We start from the raw sequence: 15,114 nt of genomic DNA, 5'->3' as shown, positions 1-15,114 counted from the left end.
AACTCAAGACTCAGAAGTCAAGGTTCAAACCCTACTTCTGCTCACAAGCTACATGACATGATCAAATTACTTAGTCTCTGAGCCCGTTTCCTCATGGGGGCCATGGGCATAATATAACATCTATCACAGGCCTACAAAGGATCAATAAGATGTGACAGTGCTTTAGCAGGGTTCCTTCCAAGAGTAAGCTCTGAACCACAGATGGTGACAGAAGAATCTCTATGACTTATTTCAGGGCTCACCTCTGAAAACTTTTCTTCCCTTCTACTCTAATGTATTTTTTCCTTACATTTCTTCTGCACTTTCATAGGCTCATCTTGTCTCCCCAGCTTGTTCACTATCTTAAAAGATGGAACCATGCCTTCCTTCTTCTGGTTCCCTCTACAGAGTCCCTTGAATGGCCTCTGCACAGAGACGGCTTAACAAATGCTCGGAGTAACTAATAAGGGCTTAGCGAGGGCTTGGGCTCAGTCCTCTGGCCAGGCCTGGAACGCGCTCTCAAGGCTACGAAAAGATTCTTTAAGAGGAGGGACATCGGGGTGCAGGTGCGGGGGGAGGAGGCCAGGACCAGCGCCTTACCTTTGCACTGCAAGCCCTGCCGCAAGAGGCCCCAGAGCAAGGAGCCGCAGTGGTCGCAGAAGGTGGGAACCTTGTAGTTGTGGATCCCGAACTTGTGGGGCATGTTGACACTGAACCGCTGGGAGCCCACCTGCAGGGACGGCAAAACACAGGGTCACCGCTCAGCTCCTTGCTCTGAAAGCTGCCCTGGGAAAGAGGTGAAGAGAACCTCCCTGCTGGGACCCTTATCCCACTCTCTCTGCTGCTCTGCTGGACTCTGCTCCCCCACCAGTCCCCTCCGGGACTCCAGACCTCCAACTCCCATGGCACACAGCACTCAACCTGTACCTCACATTTTGACCTTAAAGAACTGTCATTATGTGCTTTTAATGCTGCTTGAGCACCAGAGCCTAGCTAGGCAGAGTCTTTCTGCAGCCTGATGGTGGATGTGGGATTCTGTGAACACCCAAGAACCCAGCACAGCCGTGGAAACTGTAGGTCATCAGTTAGGACCAACAACCACCACGATGGAGATGGCTAACACTGAGTGGTGACCACTAAGGGCGCTGAGGCGTCGGTGCTGACCACAGGCCAGGCACCACCAGCTCAGTTAAACCTCACCACCACCCTACGGGGTGCGCACGAGTTGACAAATGAGGAAATTAAGGAACAGGGAGATTAAGAGATGGCCTGCAGGCGGGTGCGTGGCAGAGCCAGGATTTGAGGCTGTGGGTCTGAATTCAGGGCCCAGGCTTTTTAACCACTATGCTGCCACTCATTATTTAAAAGGAGTAAAGAGAAGGTGGCAAGACAGAAGGGCAGAGGATGGTGGAGAGGAGTCCAGGCATCTGATCTGCAGGCCTGGGTCTGCCACCAGCCCCCTGTGGGGTCTCAGGCAAGTTTCCTGACTTCTCGGGGCTTTGGATTCCTTATCCAGCAAAGAAGGATGACACCCCCAACCCACCTAATACGACAAGATTGTGGGGTCAATGACACGCTGGGGGTGGAAGAGGTGGGAAACATTAACTGAAGCAAGACGTCAGCAGGGGTCTCCCTCTGCCCTCTAAGAGACGCTCTCCACCTACTGATACATCTCTAGCCACACGAACAAAATCTGCCCCTCTCAGGACAGCAGGGCACCATCACCTGAGAGCCCCTGGGCTCGAGAGAGCATCACTCTTGCTACTCCAGGCATTAGGGACGGCACAGAGCAGAGGAGCTGTCCTTGGCTCACTGCTGCCTGGTGAGTGAAAAGCCCTCATGGGGGTGGTGAGAGCTGGGCACAGACGTGAATGTGAACACAAACACCGAGGTATGTGCACACACACCCTCAGGGTCACTCAGCTTCATATCAACCTCCTTATCACCCGGCAACAAGGAATGGCTGAGCCTGCCGCTGCACCAGCATCTTACTGAGCCCTGCTTGAGGTGCATCGGCTGTCTACTGTGCACTTACCCCAGCACCAGCATCCCAGTATTTACTGAAAACAATCGTGCCCACCCCTCCGTAGATTTGCAGCATAGGTGTGCCTATTTGTGAATATAAATAAACCTGTAGAGGTTCGCAGTTCATAAGATTTACGAGATTTTTTTTTTTTTTAACTTACTGAGACTTATGAGATCCTTGAAAGCAGGAATCATGTATTCCTCTTTATTTCATTGGGACATGGAACAATTATCTGACATACAGGAAGTGCTCAATAAACGCTCAATAAAATGTCCATAAGAAGGAAGACAGACAGACAGCAAGCTAATCATCTTTTTCTTTCATTTACTTAAACTAATGAGGGTAACAACATACTTCGGGTTATGATCCTAGACCAGGAGCCAGGAGACCCGGGTGACAGTGACTTGCAATTTCTACCCTGTCAGTAGAACCTCTGTAAATAATTTTGGTGCTTTGTACTGTCTGCCCTCCAGGGACATGGGACACTCAATCTAAGCCTCGTCCCTTCCTGATTTCCAGAGATGGCGTGAAATCAAAAGGAGATAAAAGACGGAAAATGCTTTGGATGTTGAGATGTCACTTGGCTGAATTCTTTTTAAGAAGCAGGTAGAAGATCTCTATAGGTGACTCCTTTTAGAAGCCAAAGTATAAACCCATTTGATTATAAACCCAGGTGATTATAAATCCACCCAAGGCCTCTCTGACTCCCAAATCTACTGGCCTGATTATACAGTATTTATTTATTTCACCAAGAATTAAAATCATGTATTTGAAATCAATTGTCATGAACACAGATAACTTCTCTACTTAGATTCACACCTGTCATTTTCCCCAAAAGGTTTTTTTTTATTTTATTTTTTTGTGGTACGCGGGCCTCTTACTGTTGTAGCCTCTCCCGTTGCGGAGCACAGGCTCCGGATGCGCAGGCCCAGCGGCCATGGCTCACGGGCCCAGCCGCTCCGCGGCATGTGGGATCCTCCCAGACCGGGGCACGAACCCGCGTCCCCCGCATCAGCAGGTGGACTCTCAACCACTGCGCCACCAGGGAAGCCCCCCCAAAAGGTTTTTACATCTGTTAGTAGAACCACTCTTCTCCTAATCACTCAGTTAGGAGAAACCTGGCTTCAAGTCGAATCTTCTCTCTTCCTTACCCCTAACAACTTCTCTAACAGTCAATCTAACACTAGTTTCTAAGATTAAGAGAACACAGTGGTCAAGGGCTCAGACTCCGGAACTGACTAGCTGGATTTGAACGTGGCTTTTTCATATACTGGGCTGTGAGGTTTGGGGCAAGTTAATTTGACCTCTCCATGCTCCTATTCTCTCTGTTGGAAAGTGAAGGTAATAACAACATGGATTTCGTTAAGGTTGTTAAGGCTTTAAAAACCATACGATAAAGTGCTTAAATCAGTGCACAGCAAGTACTCGATGAATGTCAGCTATTATTGTTATTAGTGTGGTTCTTTCAGGCTCCTGAGTGTTTCTTAGATTTGCTAATCCCACTCCATTTCCCCATCACCTCATAAAGATAAGGTTCCCGCTTGCATGTTGTGTCTCTTACTACTTATGAACTGTGTGGATCCCTTGACATGCCAGTGAGCCCCTTCACTGTTCCGATGAGATAATGACATAAAATAACTCACATTTTCCTTGTGGTCTTTCATTTGGGGATCACACAGCTCTTGGCATCCTATTCACACACCTAAACCCGACTCTGAGCCACACTCATTCCGTAGGCTGTACCTCACATTGGAAGACTGTGGACAACTCCCTTCATTTTTGATCAACACAATAAAGACAGCAGCGGGACCTCAAAGAGATAAGGTTTCTCTCGGGGACCACAGAGGAGGCAGTGGAAGGTGGGGATGGCGGTGAAGAAAGCCCAGAATTTCAATGCTATAAATATTTACCTCGTCAGGAGTTTCCTGTTTCTTTAATCCAGCGCACTTCGTAATTATGAGCTCATGGCATCGTTTGTGGACCACGCAAGTGCAAACTGCAAAGAGCAAAACACGAGAGGGCTGAGCGACAAGTAGGGGCAGAAAGGTTCCAACCTGAGATTCGATTAGGTCTCTGCAGAGGAGCGGGGGGGCGGGGGGGGGAGCCGCGCCCTTCTGTCTCTGTAGCCAAGTCTTAATGTAACGCCCTACCTGAAGCCCTTTATGCAGTCATTTCAAAGCACTCTGCCATCAGAGCCATTAGGGTTTCCTAAGTGCTCTGGAGAAGAATGGACCATTTATATCCAAAGGGCATCAGCAGTTTCCTCTAGTTTCAGGAGTATCAATCAATTTTCTTGCTTCTCTATGCCAAGGTCAGGGAACAATGGCCAGCCATGAAGCACTGTCTACCCAGGGAACTGCCGCTCTGAATGTGCTCCATTCAGGGTCCCACCAGGGTTGGCTGGGGTGACAGGCAGGCCGGCCGGCCGGCAGCAGGCAAATGGATGTTTTGTGGCACAGAAGTGCTCTAGCTTCTTGATCTGCTTGTGCCCTTCTGTGCCAAACACAAATCTCATTTAATGTAATACTTCCCCAAGGTGGCCTAGAGCTCCGTCTTTAGTGTCACGGGCCATTTTGGGCAGCAGGTAGCTGCAAGTAACCTAAGAAGTCTCACGTGTGTAACTGCGTACATGCTACCCCCGAGACACAGTCATGTCCCACAGAAGCTACCCCAGTCCCCCAGGGGTGAGACCCAAGTCAACCAGTGGCTGGGCGAGGAGACGGCATGGTCTCCCAGCTCCAACCACAGAGAAACCTCAACATGACCTCATCACATACCCACCATCCAGTTCTGGACAACTTAACCTCGCATCTGTAGTCAGTTAACTGGGGAAAAAAACAAACGCTCCCATACTTTTAAGTGACTGTTAAATGTTTAAGAGCTAATGACGGCACTGAAGAGACAAAAAAGAGAACCAGCAAGGACCATTAGTGATACTGAATAAGACAAGCTGGCGAGGGAGCTTCTTCAGGGAGTGGGAGAGTGAGGGAGCTGACAGAACACACAGAACCCGGCTCACGACACAGGCGGCCTCTAATGGGCATCTTACGGAAGTTTTACATTTCATGGGGAAAGAAGAAGGTGCACCAGAGAGGCTACAAAACAAGGCTGAGACCCCTGGGACACCTGCAGATGGTGGTCCCGCACATCCGCTCCCACACAATTATGGGGGAGAGGTGGCCAGGCAGGGACAAAGGAAAATCAGGGCCTTGCTTTGTGGGGAGGGAGCGTAAGTGTGCACAGCATACAGAGCTCTGGATGTCACCCAACCCAGCACCCGCCTCCCACGAGCAGGGGTGATCTGGATCGACCTGGGGGCCCCAAGGATTTACTTCATACAATACCCTCTTACCTTGACATTGGTATCCCTGCTTTCCTATGACACCCCTGAAAAGAAGAACACGGCCCTTTAAGAAGATGAATTTCAGTAGGTCAAAAGCCACACAAAGCCAGCCCATTCCCATCATTCCAGTCGCTGCCCACAGTGCACCAAGCACACTGGAGTCCACCCAGCAGTGGGGTAGTGATCTCACTCCCAGTTGCAGGGTGCCTTAAAATGACTCTCTCTGAAGGCCACTGGGTGCAAGGTTTGGTCAGTGTCAGGGCTCAGTTTCCTATACAAACAACCATTCCAGGGGCCCAGCTGTGCTCTGGAAAGCCACGAAGACTCTGCTTGCTTTCCACAGGCCTCGAGGCGTCGAGTGTGCCCTTCTTCATGGATAAACGTGGAGGAGGGCTGTTGCTGGCAGACACAGTCCCTGAGCATTGCAGAAGCAGCCAAGGGCTATGGGGCAGTCTGTGGCCAGGACTGGGAGCTCAATCTACCACCTGAAGGTCAGCACCAGAGAGTCCTTCCATGGCCAGAGTAGGGTACCCCTAGGGCAGGTTTAGGGTCAGCCTGGACACAGAACAACCCAACCCACCTGGCCTGAGCCCTGTCCTCGGGGCACCGTCACCAAGTGGTTAGCTCCCTGCAGTGAAAGCCCAGCCCAGCGAAAGGAGCCAGAAGTCATTAGGGCTGCAGCTAAGGAAGCCTAGAGTTGAGTGGTGCTGGCCACGGGTTAGAGAAGACCTGAGTCTCTAAGACTAAGCTTTCAGAACCTGTTCCCCCTATTCCTGACCAAAATACAGAGATGGAGGTCAGATGGTTGGCAGCCCCAGGAATGAGACACGTCTGAGGGTGGAGTGGGGCATTATTTCTGCTTCAGTCAGGTTGACTTTGCTCTAAGCTGTGTCACCTCAGATGTCCACGCCAACCTCTATGATTAGTTCTAGAACACCATGAGGATGAGATGAGGCTTTCCTGGATACCATGGGAATCCAGGGGGTCCTCAGTGCAATTCGAATGTCCCTCTTCTGGGTTCATGTTGCAGTGTGGGCTTGTTCACTTTCCCCTGCAGGATCCCAGTGTGTTGGCAAACTCCACATCAGTTTCAGAGAGGATGCCAGGAAGACTGAGCATGAGCTATTAGTCATGCTTACCAGGGATGGAATCAGGCCTCTGACACTTCCTAGCTGGGGGGCCGTAGACTGGTCTCGTTTCTGAGCCTCAGCACTGTTGTTAGTGGAATGGGGTTCATAATACATAGCTCATAGGATGCTGGGAAGAGTTAATTAGAGATTTCCAGAGCCAAAGAGAGACCCTGACACATTGGTAGGTATTCATCAAAAGTTCCCTGCTTATCCCCAAGGCCAGTGTTCCTTATGTTTCTCCACCTCCCCAAAAGGCCTACTACTTACCTATCTCTGCCTATCAAAATCCTAGTCATCATGAAAGGAGAAATGCCACCTCCTCCAGGAAGCCTTCCCTGAGCACTCCAGGCAACGCTCCTCTCTCCCTCCTCTGAAATCTTAGCATCCTATCAGCACCAGTGTTATGACAGTTACTAAGAACTGTTTTGTATTATAAATACTGGCAATCAAATATTTTAAGCTTATTATGGAAAAATTCAGATGTATATTAGAAGAGAGAGATGAATATAGTGGACCCTCATGTACCCATCACCCAGATCCAACAACGATCAATACATGGCCAGCCTTGTTTCATCTCTACCCCTGGCCCCTCGCCCCTCCTTCCAGCTTATATTTTTCCTAAACAAATCTGAGACATCCTATCATTTCATTTGTAAATAATTCAGCTTGCCTCTCTAAAAGATAAGGATTTTTTAAAAAAACAAACCACAATACCATTATTGATTATAAAATCTTAACTCCTTAAATATGATGTATGATATGATCCTAAGTATAGAGGCACCAGGAACCAGTTTCTTCTTTCTATCTATCCCCCCAAGCACCACTCAGTCTTCCAGAAAAGTCTTCTGTAGTCAGAAAAAGAAATAAAGCACATCAGCATTTTTTACGTAAAGTTTCTAATCTCCTGACTCATTCCCCCCACCTCTCATTGCCAAGAAAGCGTAACTAGAGGTTTCCAGGAAAGAGGGCCTTACCAGATAAAATCCCTGCAGTGGGAACAGTAGGTGGGCTGCCGAAGGTAGGTAGCCATGAACTTGTGGCCGTTGACCTGGTGGACCCTGCGCCTGACAGCCCCCTGCCGCTTCCTGGGCCGCATGCGCTCCCGGAACACGCGTTCTTCATTGTCTTTGGGGGCTGGGGAAGGATAAGAGCACAGGAGAAAACACAGTCTGGATTAGCGTCCCTTGAAATAACCTCCTGCAGGAGAGCTACTCCAGCCTCGGGGATATGGAGGTAGAAGGGGGCGTGGGCGCAGCCTCCACTGGTCGAGGGACTCAGGGGTCTGAGGAGTCTCACCGCTCAGCTCCAGCGAGCAAGCACCCCGTGATGGGAAGGCTCAGACTGTGCACTTTGCCATGACAGCTGCACTCAGCATCCATCCCAACCCCAGTCCTGCTCCAGGTCTGGCCGCTCCACTGCTCCCCACACCAGCTACGTGTTGCAAGGGTGCAGGGTCAGAAGGCTCAGCGTTCAAATCTCCCTGAAACTTGTGAGTAGCGTGACCTTGGACTGCTGGTGTTCCTGGCCCAGGGCACTGTCCTCCGTCAATGGGGATAACACCAAAGGGCGTGGCCTGGAGTCAGTGGTGTGACTTCCCTCCACCCCCGGCTGCCTAATAAACCTGACTTTTCTTCCTTCTCCCTCTTACCTAGACTAGGACAATAAAGAGCCTTTCCCCAAAGGTTAAAAGGAGAGGGAAATAAAACACTGTGAAAGCAGACAGTTTCCAGAAGGCTCAAGAACCACCACCATGGGCTTGAAGACCCTACTGGAGACAAAAAGAGCTTCCTCATTTCTTCCTTCCCTCCCCTTGGAAGCCTGTCCCAAACCTAAGGACACCCTGCAAAGGGACAACAAAAGTAATAATAAAGATTGTTATGGACTGAATGTTTGTGCCACCCCTGCCCTCCCCTCCCCATTCATATGTTAAAGCCCTGAACCCCAGTGCGATAGCATTTGCAGGGGGTGCCTTTGGGGGGTAATTAGGTTTAGATGCAGGCATGAGGGTGGGGCCCCCATGATGGGATTAATACTATTATAAGAAAAGGAAAAGTGGGACTTCCCTGGTGGTCCGGTGGGTAATACTCCATGCTCCCAATGCAGGGGTCCCCGTTCGATCCCTGGGAACTAACTAGATCCTGCATGTATGCCACAACTAAGAGTCTGCATGCTGCAACTAAGAGTCCACATGCCTCAACTAACACCCGGCGCAGCCAAAATAAATAAATAAATATTTAAAAAGGAAAAGACCTGAGCTGGCTCACTCTCTGCCGTGTGAGGACACAGTGAGAAGGTGGCTGTCCACCAGCCAGGAAGAGAGTCCTCACCAGAACCCAACCATGCTGGCAACTTGATCTCGGACGTCCCGCCTCCAGAACTGTGAGAAATAAACACCTGCTATCTAAGCCTCCCAGTCTGTGGTATTTTGTTGCGGCAGCCTGAGGAGACTAAGATGGTGATGATAATGGCTAATGTTTGCCGAGGGCTTACACTCTGGCAGGTACTATGCTACATGCATGACACGTGTCATCACAACAACCCCACCTGAGGGGTACTGCTATTACCCGCCTTTTGCAGGTGTGCAGGCTGAGGAATGAAGAGTTCAAGTAGCCTGTTTCTCTTAATACAGTTGTCTAGTGGTGGAGCCCAGATTCTAACCCAGAGAGGGAGACGTCAAGGTTCCACCGGCCACATGCTGCTCTGAGGGACAGCCCACTCTCCCTACAGTAAGTCCCCAGAGCTCTCACGGGGTGGCTCTCGTTAAGGAAGAGCTGCGCTGCCTGTGGCTTTCCCGAGGGCAGGGGATACAGGCTATGGGTCTCCTACCAAGCTCCTGTCACTCTCAAGTATGCCCTGGAAGGTCACCTGCATGGCACAACTGAAAATGCACGAGGAAGGTTCCGTGCCCCCCAAATCCCCCCGGCACCAGCCAGTGCCCAACACTCCAGCATAACAGTGTCAGTCCTCAGGGGAACAAGCTTTGGTCCTCCTGGCCTCTTTGACAATAAGGTTCCCTGCAGCCGAGGTCATGTGTGTGAGCCAAACATCTGTTTAATCCAAGGGCATCTTGTCAATCCAGAGAGGGTAGGAGTGGAGAGAAAATCAAACTGAAGGAGGAAAAAGGCAAGAACGACGGGGAACAAATGCCTAGCGTGTGCTTTTAGAGGGAAGCAGCCTGCAAGCAAACAGGCGGGGCCGTTGACTGGAGGCTGCCCTCTGCGCTCCCAGGCTGCATCCTCAGCACTGCCCCTGATGACCCAGACGGGGGTCTGCCTGTGGACCTCCTGCTTCATAGCCCCCACCCTGCCTGGGTTTCCTTTTTAACTGGTGCTTATTGTTTCAAACAGTCTCTGACACCGACTACCTCTGGGTATAGAAAGCCCACTACCTCCTACTTGGCCACAACCTAGCGGGTGAGAGCCAGCTGAGCAAATTCTCACAGGAAGATCCCAGTTCTAACTAGAGACATCTACACACACACACACACACACACACACGCAAAAATATGACAATCATCACTCAACTGTACAATTAGAGGTGACTTTCATTTCTGCTTCCTACTTTTCGGTATATTTAGACTATTCTATTTTTATAAGCTGGAAAAAATGTGGTATTTAAAAAAAAACAAATCTTTTCAATAGCCCTTACTTGCTACAAACCTGATCTACAAAAATCCAAACCCCAAAACTCAGCCCTGGGCAGCTCAGGCCAGGGGATGTGGATTCTCTTTGTACAAGGCACCCTTCAAATTCTTTCAAAGAAGGATTCACCACGGAATATATGTCAATAGTAAGCCCTAATGTGTTTAAGATGCAATTTGATTTACGAATCTCTCAGATTTGCGAGTCATTTGTGATCCTGGAAATTGTGTTTTCAGTTAAAATGGTGATGAGTTCAATCTAGTCTTCTCAAGGGAGCACTGCTATAACGGGGGTTATAGGGCTCCCTGACGGCCTTATTCCTCAACCTTTTAGAGAAATGACCACAGCAACCAAACTGAACATTCTAAACTGTGCTTACACTGATTTAATAGATAAATGCAGCAACCAATTAATTTAATTCCATTTACTTTTGAAGACCTCTTGGTGGGGTGCACTGACACCGGGGGAGAAGCTGCTTCAAGCCTGCAGAGGGTGGGGGCTGGGGGATGGGAGGGTCTGGGGCACAGGGTAGATAGAGAGCCAAGGACAGCTCCTGCTAAGGTGGGGTCTCTCTGATCTAACTTCCCCAAAGGGTTCCGTTACGCTGCCCCAAAGCATATACGCCCTGTCTTTTGAAAGTCAGATTCTGCATCCAAGATGTGGGGAGACAAAAGGCTACAGGAGAGGAAGAACACAGGTAAACTTCATGCTCCAAGGAGGCCTGCACACAAAGCTTCAGGAGAAAGGGGGTGGGGCCCCTGGCTGATGAAAACACCCCCATTCCACACACCTCTGCACAGGGGGGCCACGAGGTTCCGCAGCCCCAGAGAACCTCCCTGCTGGGCCTGGAGTCACTGCTAGCAATGGATCCCTTCAGCATTTCCCACTGATGTGAAGGGTCTCTATTAAAATGCGGCTTCCACGGGGAAGGGAGTAACGCACTGTGTGTGTGCGCAGGCACACTCACGCATGGGTAGGAGAGAGTGCACGGTGCGGGGGTAAAAGATTTATAAATACATATATATATTTGTGTGTATAATACCAATTAACATATATATCAAATAAATCATGCATAATTTATATACTATATACTTACATATAATATAGCATAATATATTAATATATGTATGCCATTAACATAATATCATTATGATATATTATATTATGGCATGGTTATAATTATATTAATTACAATATATTATTGCATAATATGAAATACATGATAGACAGATGCATAGTTTTGCCAAACCATTTGAAGCAACACTTCACCCCTAAATACATCAGCCTTTATCTCCTAAGAACAAAGACATTCTCCTACATAATCACAGTATCAAAGTCAAGAAATTTAACACTGACATAACTATCCAATATACAGTTCATATTCAAATCTCCCTGATTGTCCCCAAAATGTCCTTTATCGTTGCTGTTGTTTTCAAAAGTTTAATCCAAGAGCTAATTAGAGTTCATGCATGGCATTTGTTGCTATGTCTCTTTAATCTCCTAATCTAGAACAATTTTCTTGACATTTTTCTTTTATGATACGTTTATGAAAAATATAGGATATTGTCTTATGGAACATTCTACAACTTGGATTTGTTTGTTCCCTTTTGATTAGTTTCCAATTCAATGGCAAGCATACCATAGAGACCTACGTATCAACAAATCCAAATATATTCATCAAGGGGCTTCCCTGGCGGCACAGTGATTAAGAATCCGCCTGCCAACGCGGGGGACACGGGTTTGATTCCTGGTCCGGGAAGGTCCCACATGCTGCGCAGCAACTAAGCCCATGCACCACAACTACTGAGCCTGCGCTTGAGAGCCCGCGAGCCACAACTACTGAAGCCCACGTGCCTAGAGCCCGTGCTCCACAATAAGAGAAGCCACCGCAAGAAGAAGCCTGCGCACAGCAACGAAGAGCAGCCCCCGCGCACCGTAACTAGAGAAAGCCCGCGTGCCGCAACAAAGACCCAACGCAGCCAAAAATAAATAAATAAAAAAAAAGTATTAAAAAACACACACAAAAATATATTCATCAAAATCTTTATCTATAGATAAATGTGTAGATGACATGAACATAAAATTTATAGGAGGAGAAATATAAAATATTCACTCTTACTAGGAATTCTTAAAATGCAAAGCAGAGCAGTCTTGACATACCACTGACATACCGTTTAATGCCTAATAAAGAAACAAATTTGTTTTAAAATGGTATTATCAGCTATTTGGAAGGCTGCTGTGAAACTGATTTATTCATTCACTGCTAGAGGCAATGTCACATAATATTTTCAGAAGCAATATTACAGTGCATAGCAAACATCACAAACAGATTCATAACCTCTGATTAAGCTTTAATTCCTAAGGAATTGCCAAGTCAATAATTAAACAGAAACTAAAAGCTATACACTTATAACTTATCGATGTTCCCCATGGCATGTCTAATCGGCCATCAAATAGAAATAACTTGACTGTCTCACATTAGGAGAATGGTCTAATGAATTATATTACATCTATAGCAATTTAAAAATGGTAGGGAAAGACTATGTAGGAACGTGGGGAAACAGAAGGCACAGGAACACAACCCTACGTAAAACACGTTTGCAGGCTGAAGGTAACATGAAAGTAAGAATTACGTTACATTAGGATGATGGGAGTATGTATTTGTATATTTGAAAAAATGTTCTCTAATGCTCTTTAATGACTTTTAAAAGCAGTTCTGCCTAAAGCATTAGGTAATGGAAGGGTCCCTCGTGTTGCAGGAATGGGGGGCTGCATGGTGTGAATGAGGAGGAAAGGGCACCAGATGTTGGCATGGAGATCAGGAGAGACAATATACATTTTATTGGCTTCCCCAATTGCCTGTGGTTCTGAACTGCGTGAAGAGTCACCCCACCTGCCCCTACATCTGCGACTTGCTCTGAAGGATGCTCTTTGCCGTCACTGGATGCACTCGGCCACACCCACCTGGGGCAACGTTTCATTTGCCACAGCCCATGAGGCAAAACCAATGCTGGCTTTCCTCCCCGATGGCCCTTCCTGCCCTACACAGATCCTTTGTTTTATGGCTGCATCTACCACACAGTAGAAGGGGTGACTCAAGTGAGGGAAAGGCCAACGCAAAGTTGGATAACTCTCGTGAAACTTTCTGTGGAAATGAAGATCTTGGCCGGTCAGATACCGTGACAAGAATTCACAAAGGCATAAAGCTAAGGAGACACCCTATGAAGCAGCTGTGAGATCCTCAGCAATTCCAATCTCTAACAACATTCCAGGAATGTTTTCTGCTTGGTTTGATTTGCCTATAAGCTCAATCTCCTAGGGGCTTCTAACACCAATAGGTACCTTACAGCCCCAGTGCTCAAAAGAATCTATGACAGGCTGCAGGCAAGTGGCAGGAGAAGCACAAAGAACCCACACCTCGCAGTTATTGTTCTGTGCATCAGTCTCAGCTGGCCCCTTTTCCTTGGGCTGAGACTTCTCGGTCTAGACCAGAGGGACACTCAGAGACACAGGGAGAGGCAGCCCCTGGCACCAAACCCTATGCCACCTCCTCTGGCCAGTCTGATTACTGAAGGTCTCACTGCTTCGTCATCACCTCCCTCACCTCATCTCATGTCCTCCTGCACAAAAAGGGGGCTGAGCTGACCAGACTGAACACAGTCCCCCACACAAGGTCATGGGCACCCTTAACCTCAGTGCTCTGGGAATGCCTTTCAGTTAAAGAATATCTAGCAGGGAATTTCTAAGAGGCTAACGCTGACGAACTCCCAGATGCCAAAACTTCCTCCCTGGGTATGTGTAACAAGGACTGCCAAACCCAAGGATCAAGCTTGCCCAAGACCCTTGAGCTGGGAGCCTGGACCAGTCAGAAGGACCAATATGCATGACCGGCCGCCTCTGGGCACCAGTGTCATTCCTCACTGCAGGAAGGTCACCTACTCTTGATGTTCAGGGCACACAGGGGTCTTTTCCACAAGCAAGTACGTCATGGGTGGTCTTCATTATTTTTTCTGACCTCCCTCTTTTGACTTTCTCTTTCTACCAGTAGGGTTAAAATAGGTGCTGGGAGACTGGACAAATTTTGCCTTTGCCCCAGACTTGCTTTGTATCCTAGAACAAGTCATTTAACCTCTTTGGGCTTCTGTTTTCTTATCCATCAAGAAGAGCTAGTGCAATGGCTCTGCCTGAACACCAAGCTGGCACATTCTCTCCCCCAGGTGCCAACACGGCACCTCCTTACTGAGAGGGAGTGAAACTGCCTCATCCCCTGCCCAGCAAAACCTACCCCTGCTGGGGTCCGGCTGCCCCCAGATGGTCCACCCCTGCCACTGTGAATAAAAGAGAGAGTCGTCATGGTCTACCCCAACCCCATCCATCAGAGGCTCTGGAGAAGCAGACTCCATCTTCAGACTTGGAGAACTCTCGGGAAGACTGGGCTGGGCAAGGAGCATTGACTCAGCTCTAGGACAAAAGCAGTAAGAAATGTGACTAGTTCGAAAAAGGATGGGAATGTCCTCGGATGACTCATCTTGGAACCCAAGCAAAGAGTGAATACAGTCTTCAAGGCAGGTTATTTCACGACACAAAGAAAATAACTCAGCCATCCCGGTATTTTTTTGTGTGTGTGGTACGCGGGCCTCTCACTGCTGTGGCCTCTCCCATTGCGGAGCACAGGCTCGGGGCGCGCAGGCTCAGCGGCCATGGCTCACGGGCCCAGCCACTCCGCGGCATGTGGGATCTTCCCGGACCGGGGCACGAACCCGTGTCCCCTGCATCGGCAGGCGGACTCTCAACCACTGCACCACCAGGGAAGCCCCATCCCGGTATTTTTGTCTAAATAACTGTCAAATCCTGGATGATTCTGAAGCTGCGTGTATGGGCATGTGCTAAGCATCTTACATCTGAGGTATTATTCTCTATACGAGGTACTGTTACACATCTATGAGGTACTATTACATATACATGAGGTATCATTACATATACACGAGGTATGAA

General features: G+C 48.5%; 1 protein-coding gene across 1 annotated transcript in view; it reads right to left on the bottom strand.

Moving 5' to 3' along the window:
- PRKCE (protein kinase C epsilon) overlaps positions 1–15,114 on the bottom strand; it is a gene marked incomplete at its 5' end in the record, with an annotated part of 508,578 nt that overhangs the window by 185,448 nt on the left and 308,016 nt on the right. Inside the window, 4 exons of the mRNA XM_082672441.1 lie at positions 580–709; positions 3,916–4,001; positions 5,358–5,392; positions 7,453–7,612. Coding sequence (XP_082528567.1) covers positions 580–709; positions 3,916–4,001; positions 5,358–5,392; positions 7,453–7,612 — 411 coding nt within the window. The remainder of the gene's footprint in view (positions 1–579; positions 710–3,915; positions 4,002–5,357; positions 5,393–7,452; positions 7,613–15,114) is intronic.

Source organism: Grampus griseus, assembly GCF_964374135.1.
Source record: "Grampus griseus genome assembly, chromosome: 15".
Lineage (NCBI taxonomy): Eukaryota > Metazoa > Chordata > Mammalia > Artiodactyla > Delphinidae > Grampus > Grampus griseus.
This window is presented reverse-complemented; position numbering and strand designations above follow the sequence as displayed.